Source organism: Impatiens glandulifera, chromosome 3 (genome assembly GCF_907164915.1).
Source record: "Impatiens glandulifera chromosome 3, dImpGla2.1, whole genome shotgun sequence".
Classification (NCBI taxonomy): Eukaryota; Viridiplantae; Streptophyta; class Magnoliopsida; order Ericales; family Balsaminaceae; genus Impatiens; species Impatiens glandulifera.
The window spans coordinates 24,195,734-24,213,012 of NC_061864.1; the positions used below are offsets into that span (position 1 = coordinate 24,195,734).

The 17,279-nt window shown below is 30.8% G+C and overlaps 2 protein-coding genes across 2 annotated transcripts; both read left to right on the top strand.

The window, feature by feature from the left end:
* Positions 1-4,151: 4,151 nt before the first annotated feature.
* LOC124929129 (beta-glucosidase 44-like) lies at positions 4,152-7,499 on the top strand. Its single transcript, XM_047469407.1, has 11 exons — positions 4,152-4,429; positions 4,510-4,568; positions 5,343-5,418; positions 5,513-5,584; positions 5,679-5,766; positions 5,854-6,106; positions 6,208-6,323; positions 6,415-6,635; positions 6,721-6,752; positions 6,818-6,920; positions 7,069-7,499. The coding sequence occupies exons 1-11, from the start codon at positions 4,195-4,197 to the stop codon at positions 7,353-7,355; spliced, it is 1,542 nt and encodes a 513-aa protein (XP_047325363.1). The 5' UTR covers positions 4,152-4,194; the 3' UTR covers positions 7,356-7,499.
* A 3,156-nt stretch (positions 7,500-10,655) lies between these two features.
* Positions 10,656-14,375, top strand: LOC124929128 (beta-glucosidase 44-like). The gene is made up of 11 exons (XM_047469406.1): positions 10,656-10,917; positions 11,147-11,205; positions 12,382-12,457; positions 12,551-12,622; positions 12,713-12,800; positions 12,886-13,138; positions 13,225-13,340; positions 13,413-13,633; positions 13,729-13,760; positions 13,844-13,946; positions 14,055-14,375. The coding sequence occupies exons 1-11, from the start codon at positions 10,662-10,664 to the stop codon at positions 14,327-14,329; spliced, it is 1,551 nt and encodes a 516-aa protein (XP_047325362.1). The 5' UTR covers positions 10,656-10,661; the 3' UTR covers positions 14,330-14,375.
* Positions 14,376-17,279: the final 2,904 nt, after the last annotated feature.

Here is a 17,279-nt window from a genome sequence, read left to right on the forward strand (position 1 = left end):
GAAAACCCTTGTTCTAAAAAAGCTCATGATTCAAGAAATTTTAACATCAATTTACGTGTTAGAAATATTTTTTAATAAAATATTATTTTAAAAGATTTATAAAAAATATGTCATATGACCTTTTGAAATTAATTATAATAATAATTAATTTTTATCAACTTTTAAATAATATTTTAGATTTAAAATAATCAAATTAAATTTTGATTAATAAAAACTGTATTTAAATTAATTTAAAAGACTATTTATTTGAAAATTTGGTTGTATAACATTTATTTTATCCTAGACATACACATGTTTCTTTTTGGTATATAAGAATTTTAAAAACAATATTTTAAATATTGGTACCTATAATTGATGGCGATGACTAATGAGGAATGCACCTGGAGAATAACAGTTGAAGGCGTACATAGACGTATTTTTGACTAGAGTCTATTTTTGGTTCGTAGTTTGGTGATACTCGGGAAAACACTTTCGTGTTATATTTTTCGTACTTGTTAAAAAACGGTCTCTACTTAATAAAATCTTAACTTTTGAAAAATTGGTTGTATAACGTTTATTTTATCCTAGACATACACATGTTTCTTTTTGGTATTTAAGGATTTTAAAAATAATATTTTAAATATTGGTACCTAAAACTGATGGCGATGACTAATGAGGAATGCACCTGAAGAATAACAGTTGAAGGCATTAGGATTTAAGAATAATCCAAACAAGCCCTTATCAAAATATTTTCTTTTTTGTGAAAATATTTTGAAATCATTTTTCTATTTTTTTAAAATTTTAGAAAATGGTTTAGGGTTCCAAAATTATAAAAAATAATTTTGAAATATTAAAAATGGAACCAAACAGACCATAGGATCGGTGTTCTCGATTGGTATGGGGCTAAAACCCTCGGTCCTAGGTCTGGGTTTCTCGGTCGAGGTGTGGAAACACTTAGTCGGGCTGTAGAAGACTCTTTATCAGATGCGAGAGTCATCAGTCCAAGGTGCGAACGTCATTGGTCCTGGGTGCAAAAATCATCGACTGGATGCGGGGATCCTTAGTTGGGTGCGAGAGTCCTCTTTCCTATGTTAGTCTTGGGATTTTCTTCGATCCTCGGTATGAAAAACACTCAATCCTGGGTTGGCCACGGGCTAACTTTATTCGGTCCTAGGTGTTAAGGATGCTTAGTCATATGTTAGTCTTGGGCTAATTCTTATCGGTCCTGGGTGCGAAGGACCCTCAGTCCTAGGTCAGACTTGGTCTAGGTTTCTAGGTCCTCAAGAACATGAAACTGTAGGTTTGATGATTATTTGAGACTCAGATCCTTTGATCTAAGGGCATGGGAAACTTTGTATAGTTCCCATGATCATTTATAATATCATCTTTATGTGTCATTCAATCGAGATGATGTTCCATTCGACCCAAACAGTTTTAGTACAAAAAATGGATTTTGGATTTTTAGGTTTAAATGAAGCGTACGGAGCTTGTCAATATTTTTCTTATGTTTCATATGGTTGAATGAAAACAAAACATGAACATTAGTTGTTCATTTTAACCAATTCAAGAAATGATTTTTTTTTATAAAAAAATTAGTTTTTGATCAATCATGATCAAGATGACTTGGAACTAGTTTCTAACATTATTATAAACATGTTGGGAAACTTTCTATGTTGTTGTTCTTGAGTAACAACTCAAAAACAAAAACCCGATTTTGAAAATCAAATTTGGGGGTTTCCTATTTAAGATGATTGGTCGGGTTTTGCTTCAACAGAAAACTTGCAAATGATACTAGGATTGTTTTTCAACTAAGAAATTGGATAATAAGACAGTGTATGAAACTGACAAAACTAAAATATAAAAATTTCAATTCAAACTGGTAATTCGAATTACAGTGTGATTGGAAGCTTACATGGAGCTAAAGAACACTCCTTAACTCTTATGGAAGCTTCTCGAATTCCTGAATGAGAGCTTTATAGTCTTACACAAAAATTCCAAAATTTCATAAAGTTTGAAGTTTCTTCAATGGCGGATTTTTGCTTGGGCTTGATTGAGAGGTGGAGAGTGGATCTCTTGCCTCCGGTTTGCTCAAAGGAGGCTATTTATAGCGTCCTAAGGTCGGTTCATTGACAAAGTGGGTTGAATTAAATCAAAAGACCATTGATGGTCTTTTATTTGATCTCCAGTCAATTACTAATGTAGGTTGTGATGATGCTCCCAAGTGTAGGGGAATTGATCACCAAAGTAGGGTGATCATTTCACCTTTTGAAAGAAGTCAAAAGGTGGAGAAACGACAAAGTTACATCTTTGAAAAATCAAATATGGAATTGTTCTTATCTAGTTCGTCGTAGCGAGGAAGGAGACAAACTAGATAAGAAACGACGTCGTTTCAGGTAAGAAATCGAACGTGGGACACTACGTTTGCGTTCCGTCCGCGATCGGGCTTACTATTGAGTCTGGGCTAACTACTTTGAGGCTCCCGTTTGTTGATCGAGTGCTACGCGGAAGCGCCTTTCTTCTGTTGCAGTGGGCTACGTGGTTGGCTTCTAGGCGTGGGATGATAATCAAATTCTCATCCGAGGATTGTGAGGTTGATCTCTTTGGATTTCTGCAGCAGCGAATTCAAACCCCTTTTCAGTCTTGGAGCTTGAATTGATTATTTTTTCAATCCTTTTTTGCTCCATTTTCAACTTATAAAATACACAAAATAATTTTAATAAAAATGACATTTATTTTGCCAATTTTTTTATTGGTATATTTTTGGAGTTTAATAAATAATTTATTATGGGATAAAATGGATACAACATTTATCCTAAATTATTTATATTTTAATTTTTCTGAATTTTTTAATAATTAATTTGAGATAAAATAAGTACAACAATTATCAAATTTATTTTATTTATTTTTCTTAGTTATTTTATTAATTAATTATTTAATTATGTTTTAGTTTATTTTTAATTATTTTGATCTTATTTATTCAAAATAATTATTTAAAAAATTATAAATTGAATATGTAAAATCTTTGTTCCAGCAATCATCTTGTTTATTAATGTTTTACACAGGTTTTATTTGAAAATTATTTGAAAATTATTTGAAATTAATTATTTTTTAATCCACTGATACAACATTTTTATATTAATAATTTTCTTTTAATAAGGTGCAATTAGCTGATTCTTTAGAAAATAATTTTACAAACTCAAGAATTTTTAAAAATAATAAAATTGTGAGAAAAAATTAATATTACAACGTGTCAAAGAATTTGACACCTAAGTCTGTTACGCAAAGTGTCAACAGAAAAAAACAAAGTCCATGACATTGGAAAGGGAAAAAGTTAGATGATGTTAAAATTCTTGATTTTTTTTTAGAAAGAGGGACACTTTTAAGAATTGATTAGAATTGCTCAACTGTAAAACTATTTTTGCAAAATAAGTTCAGCTTCACCACAATAACCTGGATTATCAGATTATAAAGGTAAGTTACTATTTCTAATGTTTGGGTTGTTGTATTTTTAATTTCTTAAAAAACAAAATTTGGTTGTATTTCGATTAATTTTTATCATGATATAGTTATAATGGTCTTTTTAAGTTGAATCTACCATCACTTTGATCTTCGCATTATTGTGAATTACTTTTATTTTTTAAATCAAAATGTAAAATAAATCATTGTTTTTTTTTTAATAATGCAGCCTAAAAGACTAACATCCCTCTTTTTATTAAAAATATCCATAAGTTGAAAGGATCATCAATATGCATTTAAAGAGATTGTGCCAACAATTTTAAATTAAAAAGTAAATTATTTTATAAATAATAGTGATACTCTTAATAATGAAAAAATAAAAATGAATTTATATATTATGGCCTTGTTCTCTCTGGGTTTTTTAAAAAACCCATTCCAAATCAATTTTCCAATCAATCACTTCTCAACAATCACATCACTCATTTCATTAACCAAAATACTAAAATACCCTCTATTTTAAATTATTATTTTTTATTTTATTCATTTATATCAATACCCTTTAAGTCTTTTTACCAAAAATAATCATCACCTCCTCAAAATCATAACCCATCATTACATTTTTCCCTCTCTAGATTTTTTAAAAAACCTAATCCGAACAAGGCCTATAAGTTTCATCTTCTACATTCTGAGTCTTATAAATAAAAGGACAGTCTTTCACTCTCCTTCACATTCTCAACAAATCTAGTTTTGATTCTCACCATGGAATTAAGTCACCATCTTTATCTTCTCTTGATGTTAAATGTTCTTATAGTCCAAACCCTTATCCCAATGGCTTCTGGCAAGGGTAACCCTATGAACACAGGAGGCCTCAGCCGGAAAAGCTTCCCAGAGGGCTTCATCTTAGGGACGGCCACGTCAGCCTATCAAGTGGAGGGTATGACCGATAAGGGTGGCCGTGGCCCTTCGATTTGGGACGTCTTTGTAAAAATTCCAGGTAAATAAAACATAAACCATTGAATGAAGATAATCATTCTAATTCATTATTATAACCTAGTGATTTGGTTAATTATTCAGGAGTTGAAGCCAATAATGCCAATGCTGATGTTACTGTAGATCAATATCACCGTTACAAGGTAATACCTTTTTTTTTTACTGCAGTTATCTTTCTTTTTAACCACATTTATGCAAATCACAAAAAAATGAAAAACAAAGTTATGATATTTCAAGGGTATTCCTGATAAATTTAAATCCTACACTATTATTGCGACCCAATAATTTTTTGAATATTTAAGTATATATCCTATAATATATGTTTTTAATATAACTTTCGTAGTTTTCTATGTGTATGTGTGGCTCAAAATATCTTATCTTATCCTCTTCTCTCTACAGTTGTCGGTGGTTTTTGTTTTGTTTGTAAGAGAAACAAACATTTATTTAGGCCTTAATTTGTTTGATATATATGGGTTATATGAATATTAATTTCAAATAAATTTGTCAAAGGATAAAAATGGGTTATTTTGACAAAAATGTGTAAAATGTCTTTATTATTAATATTTTGAAACTAATAAACAATAAAATTAAGATAATATGTTAGTTTAGTTGATTTTATTTTATTTTTTTATGCAGAACAAATTTGATCATAGTGTAGTAAATTATTTAAAAATAATGCAACAAGGTCTAATTCAATTTCCCACAAATTAAAATGGGTGTCATGAATTTACTAAGACATCCAAGTAATAAATTGAACTTCAAATTAAAACACCAAGCAATAAACTTTACATGTCAGCTATTTTTCTTTTTGATATATGGCTCAAAACATGTAACAATTTGTTTTTTTATTTTAATAAAATTGCATATGAATTATTTGTGTACCCAAGCATTAATTTCTCTTTTTTTCTTTGTGGCAGGAGGATATTGACCTAATGAAAACACTTAACTTTGATGCCTATAGATTTTCAATCTCGTGGTCAAGAATATTTCCATGTACATATTATAATCTCCTTTTTTTGCTATTTACTATTTTGAACTATTAAGTGATTTAATTTATGCTTAAATAATTACAATGCTACTTGTGTAGATGGAACTGGAAAAGTGAATCCAGAAGGAGTTGCATACTATAACCGATTAATTGATTACATGTTATTAAAAGGTATATATATATATATAAACAGTGTTGGAATTTGAATACAATAGTGACATTGAAGAACAAAAATTTAGATATCGAAATTATTTTTGTTTTGCAGGTATTACTCCGTATGCAAACCTTAATCATTACGATCTTCCTCAGGCGCTCCAAGAGAAGTATTTAGGGTGGCTCGGCCGGGAGGTGGTGTAAGTAAATTAGGTTTGGTTTTGTTTGCGAAGAATTAAACTTTATAAAGTTATATTAACATATATTGTTTATGTTTGATTGGGCAGGAAGGATTTCGCTGATTATGCCGAATTCTGTTTTAAGACATTTGGTGATAGGGTGAAGAATTGGATGACGTTTAACGAGCCAAGGGTTGTGGCTGCACTTGGATATGACAATGGATTTTTCGCACCGGGGAGGTGTTCTAAAGAATATGGAAATTGTACAGAAGGAAATTCAGGGACTGAGCCTTATATTGTTGCCCACAATTTGATATTGTGTCACGCTTCAGCGGTGCAAAGATATCGTGAGAAATATCAAGTAAGAATTATGATCGAATTGATGTACAATTATTATTTTTTCACTTAATGTCGTCGCGAGTTATAATACATTTGGCACTTCAAAATTTAAAACAATTATAGGCAAAGCAGAAAGGAAGAGTAGGAATCTTGTTGGATTTTGTTTGGTACGAGCCACTTACTAGAGGGAAAGCTGATGTTTATGCTGCACAAAGAGCTCGAGATTTTCACCTCGGATGGTAAGTAATTACTAATTACCGCAAAAAATAGGAAGAAGAATTCACTTTTCCAATACTTTATTGTGTTTTTTATTGATAACTTATGTGACAGGTTTCTTCATCCCATAACATACGGAGAATATCCGAAAACCATGCAAAATATTGTTGGCAATCGGTTGCCAAAATTCTCGAAAGATGAGGTCAAGATGGTTAAGGGTTCATCAGATTTTATTGGAGTTAACCAGTACACTGCTTATTATATGTATCATAATCCAAATCAAACAAAGCCCAAAGTACCAGGCTATCAACAAGAATGGGATGCATCCTTTGCTTGTGAGAAACTATTGCTTTATGAATTTAACATTATTCTTAATCATCATTTTCATATAGATTTTGAATAAAATTTGAATTTTTTCAGTTGCTAAAAATGGTGTACAAATTGGGCCAAAGGTATATTGCTATTTCAAGTTTTGATTTAAATTCAATTTGTGTCACAAACATAACAAATATTGCAGGCAAATTCTTATTGGCTCTACAATGTTCCATGGGGATTGTATAAGGCCGTTATGTATGTGAAGGAACAATATGGAAATCCAAGAGTTATCTTATCCGAAAATGGTTAGTTGATTCTCGCTTTAATAATCCAAATCATTACACTCTTAATGTGTTACCAAATAACTCAATTTTCAATAATATATTAATTTGATGGTTTTCACTACAAAGAATCAAAGTATATATGTTGGTTCATCAATGATTTGGATTGTAGGTATGGATGATCCGGGAAACTATACTCTTGGTCAAGGATTGCGTGATTTCAATAGGATTAATTACTATAAAGGGTACATAAGTGAACTTAAAAAGGCTATAGACGACGGGGCAAACATTGAGGGTTACTTTGCATGGTCATTGCTCGATAATTTTGAATGGAGATTGGGTTATACATCTAGATTTGGCATCGTTTATGTTGACTTCAAGACGCTAAAGCGCTATCCAAAGCTTTCGGCGTATTGGTTCAAGAAGTTAGGAAGCAGGGGAATCAAGAACCACGGTTGAAGGAACAAAGAAGTGGATTGATGAGCATATTTATCTTTTAGTTATGTGGGTCTTTTCTTTAAAAGGATTCTAGCTAGAAGCTTGCCTTATCCAGTTTAGCTTTACTTTCTGGATTACTAAATAATATTAAGGCAATTTTCTCTATTCCCAAATAAAATGGAACAATGTTAAGTTAAACATTGCCTTCAAAATTAAAGTTAATATATGATCCAAAAATCAAGACAAAATGTTGGTTAAAATGAACATAGGAGGCTAAATACCAATTTAGGTGACTAATCAAGTAACCTATAGTTAAGGAACTCATGAATGGACTTACATTTAGGATGCCAACGGTACCTACTCGACGTGTAGTTAAGTACTCATCCCCCGAACCCGATTTTCATTTCACTATCCGATTTCCGAATTCGATGGGTATCTCTACTTCTATCCCCATTCCCAATTCGCCGGGTACCGGATCCCCGACGAGTACCCATTACCCGATTAAAATTATAAATATTAAAAAAAAAAACACAATTTTAATAAATAATTTTAAAATTAGTAATATAGAAATGTTACCAAACAAATAAAAATATTACTTACCAATATACTTATTTTTGTAGATATTGAAGAAGATAAACTAGAGTGGAGAAAAATGAGAATAAAAATTGAAAAAAATTTAAAGATTGTACACGAAGAACTTGAGAGAGAAATAATATTTTGTTATTAAAATAAAAATTAAAATTGAAGATTAATATAGAAAAATATTCTTTTTGGGAATATAAGAAATTAAATTTGGAATGTCGTATATACTGACGATATAAATAAGATCAAATTAAATGATATATTTATAATATAATTGTAATGATGAAGCATTTAAGAAGTCACACATTAAATTTTAATAAAAATATAATTTTAATATTAATATAATCGGGTATCGGGTTTGGATTTATCATACTCCTAATCCTCGACCTCGTACCCGACCGGATATCTTTTTCTCCTCTCCATGTCCGACTCGACCCAAAACCGATTTAAAATACTCGAACCCGATTTAAAATACCCGAACTCGACTATCGAATATCCACAAGTATCAAACATACGGTACCTATTTTCATCCCTTAGTTGTGTTTTCAGACAAATAATTTATATTATATTCTCACAATAAAATTAAATTTCAACAACAAATCAATGACTTGTTTGAAAGGATCTAATTCATTATCTTATTTTAGCTGGGTATATTAAAAGTTTATAATAAATACTATTATAAAAAATAAATTTATTTTTTTATAAAATAAGATAGATAAATAAATATATTAATAAATATTTATTTGTTTTTATTATGGGTAGGTGTGAACCATGTCAAACTTTGGATACTTATCTCAAACTCATCTCGAGTCAACTAAACTAATTGTTAAATTGGGATAAAATCGCCCCAATGGAAGTTTAAGGGATCCTAGTTTATTTTTGAAAAGGTACTGGTTTATTCAAATCCAAAACTTGGAATCTTATTTTATTTGTGCATTAATCAGATAAAAATATATGGTTTTGAAACATTATAATTGGTATCCAAACAAATCTGAAACCCTCCATTAATATATAATATAATTGGAGAAGTGGTTGGGGCTATATTATGGAACTTCTATTGTATAAAAAAAAAATTTAACATTAAAATTAATAAATTTAAATTTACATATAAGTGGTAAGAGTGGCCATAGATCACATATAAGAGTCTGAGTGACCTTAAATTGAAGTGGGTTAATATAAATATATATGCCACTTAAATTGAAGTGGGCTAATATATATAAATGTTTTGTATTAATAGTAGTAGAATAAAGAACATAAATTTAGTGTGTCATGAAAGTTAGAATATGTAATTGAACTTGAAAAATTAAATTTCTCTTCTATTATATTTAAGTTCAATTGTGTGTTGTTATATTATTTCTAACATCAAATTATTGCTCGTTATTATTAGTAATATAGGAGATTAGATTCAAACTTATATGCTTAATGGTCAAGATGACTCGTACAAATATCAAGAAAAACTTTATTTAAAATAAAATCTCTTTTGTAGTAGCTCTATGCTCACGTGACCTTCCTCAATATAAATATATCAATCAATAAAAAATGTGAACTTCTAAACATGTGTTTTAATATATATATATATATATATATATATATATATATATATATATATATTAAATCAAATGCATTATAAATAAGTGATAGGTGATGAAAATTTGAAGAGAAATGAGAAAAAGAATGACATGTTATCACAATATTATGGAAAAAAAGTGTAAGAAAAGAAAAAAGAAAATTCTTATTCTTATTATCTTTTAAGTTTGCACCACGTCAATCTCTCTTACAATAAATTCAATCCAAACAAGTTTGTTTTTGTCATTTTACATTTTATTCTATTATGTAGTCTTTGATTTACATTGTGCATTATTATTATTTTTATTATTATTATTTTTTAAATATTTACTTTTTTTATAAAATGAAATAAATAAATAATAATATTTGTATTTTTGTTTAATATTTAGAAAATTCAATCTCAATATATATTTATGAAAAATTCATTTCTTATTAATCATTCAAAGTTAAAATAATTCTAGAGATTCAATCCTCATGTTACTTAAATGTATTATTTATTTATTTTTACTAGATAAGTGATACTAATTGGCTAATATTTTATTCTAACAAGTGGCTAAGAAAATCACAAACAAATATTGTATGAAGTTATATATGTCAAATTATTGAGAAAATATTGATAGAAAATAATGATATGAGTGTACTTGTTATTATTCTCAAATAGCAAATGCTTAATATATATAATATATATATATAGCACGACATCCCATGTCCCACCAAGATATCATCAACTAAATAAATAGAAAAAAAAGATTGCCTTTAATTTGGAAAACACTTTTTTTTAATCTCAGATTTAAAAACTAAAATATGAAACGTGGTAAAAAGTTTCCAATATAATTATTGAAGGGGCCTATTTCTTTCTTGCTTTATTTGATATGGATAGGACCCATTTCCAGCTATATAACCATCTTCTTTGGAATAATATATGTTTTTGATAAATTTAGCTATTGGTAAAAAGGATTTTAGTGAATAGGTGTTGATGACATTTTATTATAATTTTTCATATATACTAATGATTAAAACCGGACAACTAACCAATAAATTTCAAACTGATGGTGATGGTTTTCTATTTAATTTACTTTTGTGTTTTATAAGCTTGATTAATTAATTAATTTCGTCTATAAATAAAAATACAACTACAGAAGTGCATATTTCACATTTCTCTCTCTTTCTCCTCTAGTTATGCTTTGGACCATGGCAATTTGGACTGTTGTTATAGTATTATTATTCCAAGTCTTCAGTCCGGTTGTTGTCGCCGCCGTCGATGTCGATGTCGGCGGCGGCAACGAGAGCCATTTGGACACGGGAGGCCTGAGCCGGAAAAGCTTTCAGAAAGATTTCACATTTGGTACGGCGACATCGGCTTATCAGGTGGAGGGTATGGCCGATAAGGGCGGCCGTGGACCTTCTATCTGGGATGTTTTCGTTAAGATACCAGGTAATAATAATTAACATTTTAAATATGATTATTAATGTTCTTATTGATAATATTTAAGATAGAACTCATTTAGAGTATTCAAAAATATTTATGGTATTACTTCATAAATCAATTTTTATGATTTGATTTTAACTTAATAATGATATGATAGGAAGGATATTCTAGCCGACACAAAATAAATTCCGGATTTAAAATAAAGATATGAATATCACTATTTATGGATCTGCAGGAATTGTAGCCAATAATGCCACTGCTGATGTTACCGTCGATCAATATCATCATTATAAGGTAATTAATTATTAGTTAGATCAATAATTTTATTGAAAAATGATTGGGAGCACGACTTTGGAGAGTGACTCGTACAGCGAAAGTGACATCGCTGTTATATGAAAGTGACCTAGTTGTTATACAAAAAAGACCTCGTTGTTATACAAAAGGGACGAGATCTCTTTTGTATATCAGCGATGTCACTTTCGTATAACAATAATGTCACTTTCGCTGTACGAGTCGCTCCCCAAAAGTCGTGCTCCCTATTATTCCTCAATTTTATATTTGAGTAACACTAATTTTTCCATCTTTTTATATCTAATAAAAAAATATCAAATTAGATGAAACTTTGTGCCATATAAAATTTTGACAACTAATTCAATATACATATATTCACAAATAATTGCATCTGATATTGGGGGCATTTATAAGTTTGTAAGGTTGAGACCATGGTTGTCTTTTAATACTTTGTTAGCTAGGAATTATTTAAATAATTTATCATTTTATACATATTTTAAATTTATTTATTAATTAAAAATATAAAAAAATACTTCAAACTTAGTTAAAATGTCACATTTACTGTTAGTATTTTCTCAATTTATTTTAAGTCAAATGACCTAAATTATAAATTTCCTAGAATAAACAAATTTTAATTTTTTTTTTATCAAGATCTAAATAAATAAACAAAAAAAATTTATTTAGTTTAGTTTTAAAAAATTATCCACATAAAATTTGTTAGGGTAGCTAAAGGAAAATGAGTAGGTGTAATAAAAACATAAATCACACGTTCATTTATCACTTAAACGTATTAAGTTGAATTAGAAGTTAAAATTCAAAATTCAAAAAACATAATTGGTCGATATAAATACTAAAATTATGTCATGGGCATCTATCTATATTTGGTTGGTTTATCCTTTGTCTATACTAATTATAGTTTCTAGTTTATCCTTTGTCTATACTAATTATAGTTTCTTAACTAGAGTTAGACAAAAAAAAAAGAAGTGTTTATCCATGTTTATGATTTGTAATTAGTCTTACAGATTTTAATTTAATCCTTACTTTTGTTTTTATCTAGATCCACATTCACTTATTTAACTTAAATGAAAACAATTAATAAATTCTTGAATTTGATATAACTAATTAAATTCAGATTTTAAATGTGTTCTTAATTGTCTTTTTTTTTTGTATGGCATGCAGGAAGATATTGACTTAATGAAAATGCTTAATTTCGATGCTTATCGATTTTCAATTTCCTGGTCTAGAATATTTCCAAGTAAAGTATTCTTCATTTGTAATATATATTTTTATTTGTATATTGATTAATTGTTTTATGACTGGGTAATTAATTATACTGCTATTTGTATAGATGGAACTGGCAAAGTTAACAAAGAAGGAGTTGCTTACTATAATAGATTAATTGATTACATGGTGAAGAAAGGTATGTAATAATGTAAACATATGAAGACATTGTTGATGACACCAAAGGAAGCAATAATGGAATAATCTTGATATTATTGTCATTTTGTAGGTATTACTCCTTACGCAAACCTTAATCATTACGATATCCCTCAAGCACTTGAAGAGAAATATTTAGGGTGGCTCGATCGTGAAGTAGTGTAAGGATTTCGAAGGTTTCAATTTTATCATAAAGTGTTAATTTTGATTGAGGTTGTTCTGAAATATATATGTTTGATTGTGTAGGAAGGATTTTGCTGATTATGCCGAATTTTGTTTTAAGACATTTGGTGATAGAGTAAAAAATTGGATGACTTTCAATGAGCCTAGAATTGTGGCTGCACTTGGATATGACAATGGGTTATTTGCGCCGGGTAGGTGCTCTAAAGAATATGGAAATTGCACGGTTGGAAATTCAGGGACTGAACCATACATCGTAGCTCATCATTTGATCTTGAGTCACGCGAGTGCAGTGGAAAGATATCGTCAAAAATATCAAGTAATTTTGAGTTTAGTATGAATTTCTTTATACCAATTACAACTCAAGTAGAAATATATATTCATATTAAGTTTAACATGTCACAGGAAAACCAAAAAGGTAGAGTTGGCATACTATTGGATTTTGTTTGGTACGAGCCACTTACAAAAGATAAGGCCGATAAAATGGCTGCCCAAAGAGCTCGAGATTTTCAATTAGGATGGTAAATGTTGCTATAATGATATGTGAGATTAAATTTGGAAAACAATTAATTTGTTTTATACTTTTTAAATAGGTTTCTACATCCATTGACATATGGAGAATACCCGATAACCGTTCAAGAAATTGTTGGTAATCGATTGCCAAAATTTACAGAAGAGGAGGTTAAGATGGTTAAGGGTTCATCCGATTTTATTGGCATTAATCAATACACAACTTTTTATACATATTATGATCCTAAACAACCAATAGTTGAAGTACCCGGTTATCAACAAGATTGGAATGTGTCATTTGCATGTGAGAAAACAATGTTTATTATATTAAAAAAGATTCTTTATTTTTGTACATTTTCTCACTAATAATTGACTTTTTTTTTTGTGTGTGGATTTTAGATGGTAAAAAAGGTGTACCAATTGGGCGAAGGGTAAATATTATACAAAACTTGCATATATATTATATTTATTTGTATGTTATTCACACAATAATGTTGAATTGTGAATGTTGCAGGCCAACTCTTTTTGGCTCTATGATGTCCCATGGGGTTTGTATAAGGCAGTTATGTATGTGAAGAAACACTATGAAAATCCCACAGTTATTCTCTCTGAAAATGGTATAGTGTTGATAAATTCTCTCTCGAAATAGAAGTCTATTCAACAATTTTGTATCGTTTATTTGGTAGAGGGACTAATCGTTTATCACTTATCTCTTATCTTTGCAGGTATGGATGATCCCGGAAATTACACACTTCATGAAGGATTGCGTGATTTTAATAGAATCAATTATTATAAGGCATATATAAAGGAACTCAAAAGAGCTATAGACGATGGAGCAAATGTGGAGGGCTACTTTGCATGGTCATTGGTAGATAATTTTGAATGGAGATCGGGTTACACATCAAGATTCGGTATAGTTTATGTCGACTTCAAATCGCTCAATCGTTTTCCTAAGCTTTCTGCTCATTGGTTTAGGAAATTATGTAGCAAAAGCGAATAAACATTTTATGTGCTAGTTTTTTTCTTAGATAAACTTTTATTGAATCCTGAATTTGAGACGAATTTTTAAAAATAAATTCTTCCAATTTATTTGATATAAGAGTTTCAATTGTTAATGCAAAGGAAGCCACTAATGTTATAGAATGAAATCTAAAAAATAATTGAAGATAATGCTCAGTATTTGCATAAATCACAGTAATCTTCTTTTGGTCCCTTTGGCGGGACATTTAAATTTTAAAAAATCAACAGTTGTCCAATTTGAAGAGGTTTTTTTTCTTCTTCTCTTCTTTATTTTTGTTTAAAAAGAATCAACTTTTAACCAACCTCATACAAATTGTTTTTATTTCATTGACATTAATATTGTAGAAGCTTTATAACTTTAATATGATTTTATCTATTTAAAGGGTAATGTTGTTTTAGCAAAACTAACACAGGAGAATAATATGCATCATTAGCGACGACATAAAAGTCATAATGTCGTCGCTAATAAATATTAGCATCGGCAAACAAACCCGTCGCCAATCGTCGTTAAAAGATAATGGCTTTTATCGTCGGCGATAGGCCGACGTTGATAATAAAAATATATGTGACGGCGAATGGGGAATTCCGTCATTGATAATTAACAATTAATAGCGACGACATTCCCCTGACACCATTAACACCATCGCTGATATTGTTAATTATCAACGTCAGCATTCCCCATTCATCGTCACTGATAGTCCTTGCTCTCAGGCTTTTGACACATTTCTGATTCTCTTATCAACGTCGGCATTCCCCCAACGTCGTCGCTGATATTGTTAATTATCAATGTCGGTATTCCCCTAACGTTGTTGCTGATAATCCTTGCTATCAATTTTTTGGAACATTTCTGATTCTCTTATCAACGTCGGCATTCCCCTAACGTCGTCGCTGATATTGTTAATTATCAACGTCAACATTCTCTAACGCCGTCTCTAATAAACCTTGCTCTCAGCTTTTTGGCATTTTTTTATTCTTATTAAACCTGTTTCGTATTTTATTCTACTACTATTAGTAAAAAAAGATCATTCATTAATAAAAATCAATTCCAAGTTTCAATAAAATTTCAAATCGTATTAATACAAAAATTTCAAATTGTATGTCAATCAAAACTGGTCGGGGAGGAGGGGGCATCCTAGACATAAACGCCTGTATAGCCTCTTGTTGTGTGCGCATCTGCGCCTGTATAGCCTCTTAATGTGCACGCATCTGCGCATGTAGAGTGTGTTGTGCGCGCATCTGCGCATATAGAGTGTCCTGTTGTGCACGCATCTGCGTCCTACTATGCGCGCATCTTTACTTGTAGAGTGTCTTATTGTGCGCGCATCTGCGCCATCTCATCTCGTAGAGTCATGTTCTCCTCACACAACGCTTTTGTCTCTTGACGTTGTGACACCCGTGCGATGTTGACGCTCGAGGAAGAACTTCCCCATTGATCCTCTCTGAAGTACGTTGGACATACTACCGATCTCATCCCGGTCACCCTCCTGTGTCCTTGTGGTCCCAAAGAAGCCTTAAACATTTCAAACGACAACATATTAGGGTTTTTCTTCTAGCCACTCGTGTATCATATTCTAAAATCATTTACAACACTGTTAGTAATTTTAAACTTCAAAATACAAACTAAAATGATAGAAGTTATTAGAACTTACGACGTCCTACTGAACATGCGGAGAAGGCACGGGAGTAGGATCCTCAACGGTTGTTCTCCTAATATGCGTATGTAGGAAGAATTCTTCATAATTAGGGGGTGTGTCCAATATCCCTCTTCTGTACAAATAACATACATACCATATGTTAGATATTATGAAAATGTAATACTCTTAATAAAACTTACCATTTGTCGCTCCACTTGCGAAAATGGCATGCATGTTGCTGGTGTGGCGGGTGTAAACCACTTTCGCTCTATTGGCGGCGTTGGTCGTACTTTTTTATGCAATTATAAGATAGTTATAGTTGTTAGTTAATAGTCGATTAAACATATAATGAATTAAAAATTACTATTATACCTGAAATTCAATCATGAAGTAGTGATGGTAAAGGAGATAATTCCAATCATCGTAGTCGAATTCAGGAGGAGGGTTTAATTTGATTACCTCATCGTCGCTATTATGTGGTTGGATGTAGTCCCTTTTGTTCGTATATCTTCACTTATCCCATGTTTTCTTCACATGTGGAATCGTCCCATCTCTGTAGGTGTCAATGTGATGGGTGAAGACTCGAAAGGATCCGGAAAAATAACAACAAAATTTAGGATTATGAAAGCTTCAAATTAAAAGATACCACGTTAAAGAATATCAAACTCACAGAGATTGACCGACGTATATGGTCTAACTGGGCATGTGACAGATCATACCAATTTCTTAGACGATGTGGCACCACTTTGGGATTCCAGACAATGGTGTCAATATGTCTCAACTAGTAGTTGGCATTGTCGCAAGTGGGCTTTTCATCCACCTCTTTGAATTCTAAACGCATCTTCTGCCCAGTTAGCAGTTTCCCGAGAACTATGTTTTTGTTCTTTTCCCGTCCTCTCCTCCTCGATGAAGATCCTACAAAATAACAGTGAAACGACATTTTTTAAAATTTATATAATCATTTAAATATCACGTATAAGTTATAATTAAGAAAAATGATTGGGAGCACGACTTCGGGAGAGCGACTCGTACAGCGAAAGTGACCTCACTGTTATACGAAAGTGACCTCACTGTTATACAAAAGAGACCTCGTTGTTATACAAAAGGGATGAGGTCTCTTTTTTATAACAGTGAGGTCTCTTTTGTATAACAGCGATGTCACTTTCGCTGTACGAGTCGCTCCCCCAAAGTCGCGCTCCCTATCCTTTCTCTATAATTAATTACATGTAGTCTTGAGAACAGGGGAATCCTCCTCTGGGGTGACAAACACCTCATGAATGGTGGAATCTGGATCAT

Bases quoted from the DNA above. Each gene is read 5' to 3' on its own strand.
- LOC124929129 (XM_047469407.1), top strand. From the start codon at position 4,195: ATGGAATTAAGTCACCATCTTTATCTTCTCTTGATGTTAAATGTTCTT. The intron at 6,107-6,207 runs GTAAGAATTATG...AAACAATTATAG, and splicing joins GATATCGTGAGAAATATCAA to GCAAAGCAGAAAGGAAGAGT. The intron at 6,324-6,414 runs GTAAGTAATTAC...CTTATGTGACAG, and splicing joins CGAGATTTTCACCTCGGATG to GTTTCTTCATCCCATAACAT.
- LOC124929128 (XM_047469406.1), top strand. From the start codon at position 10,662: ATGCTTTGGACCATGGCAATTTGGACTGTTGTTATAGTATTATTATTC. The intron at 12,458-12,550 runs GTAAAGTATTCT...CTATTTGTATAG, and splicing joins CTGGTCTAGAATATTTCCAA to ATGGAACTGGCAAAGTTAAC. The intron at 12,801-12,885 runs GTAAGGATTTCG...TTGATTGTGTAG, and splicing joins TGGCTCGATCGTGAAGTAGT to GAAGGATTTTGCTGATTATG.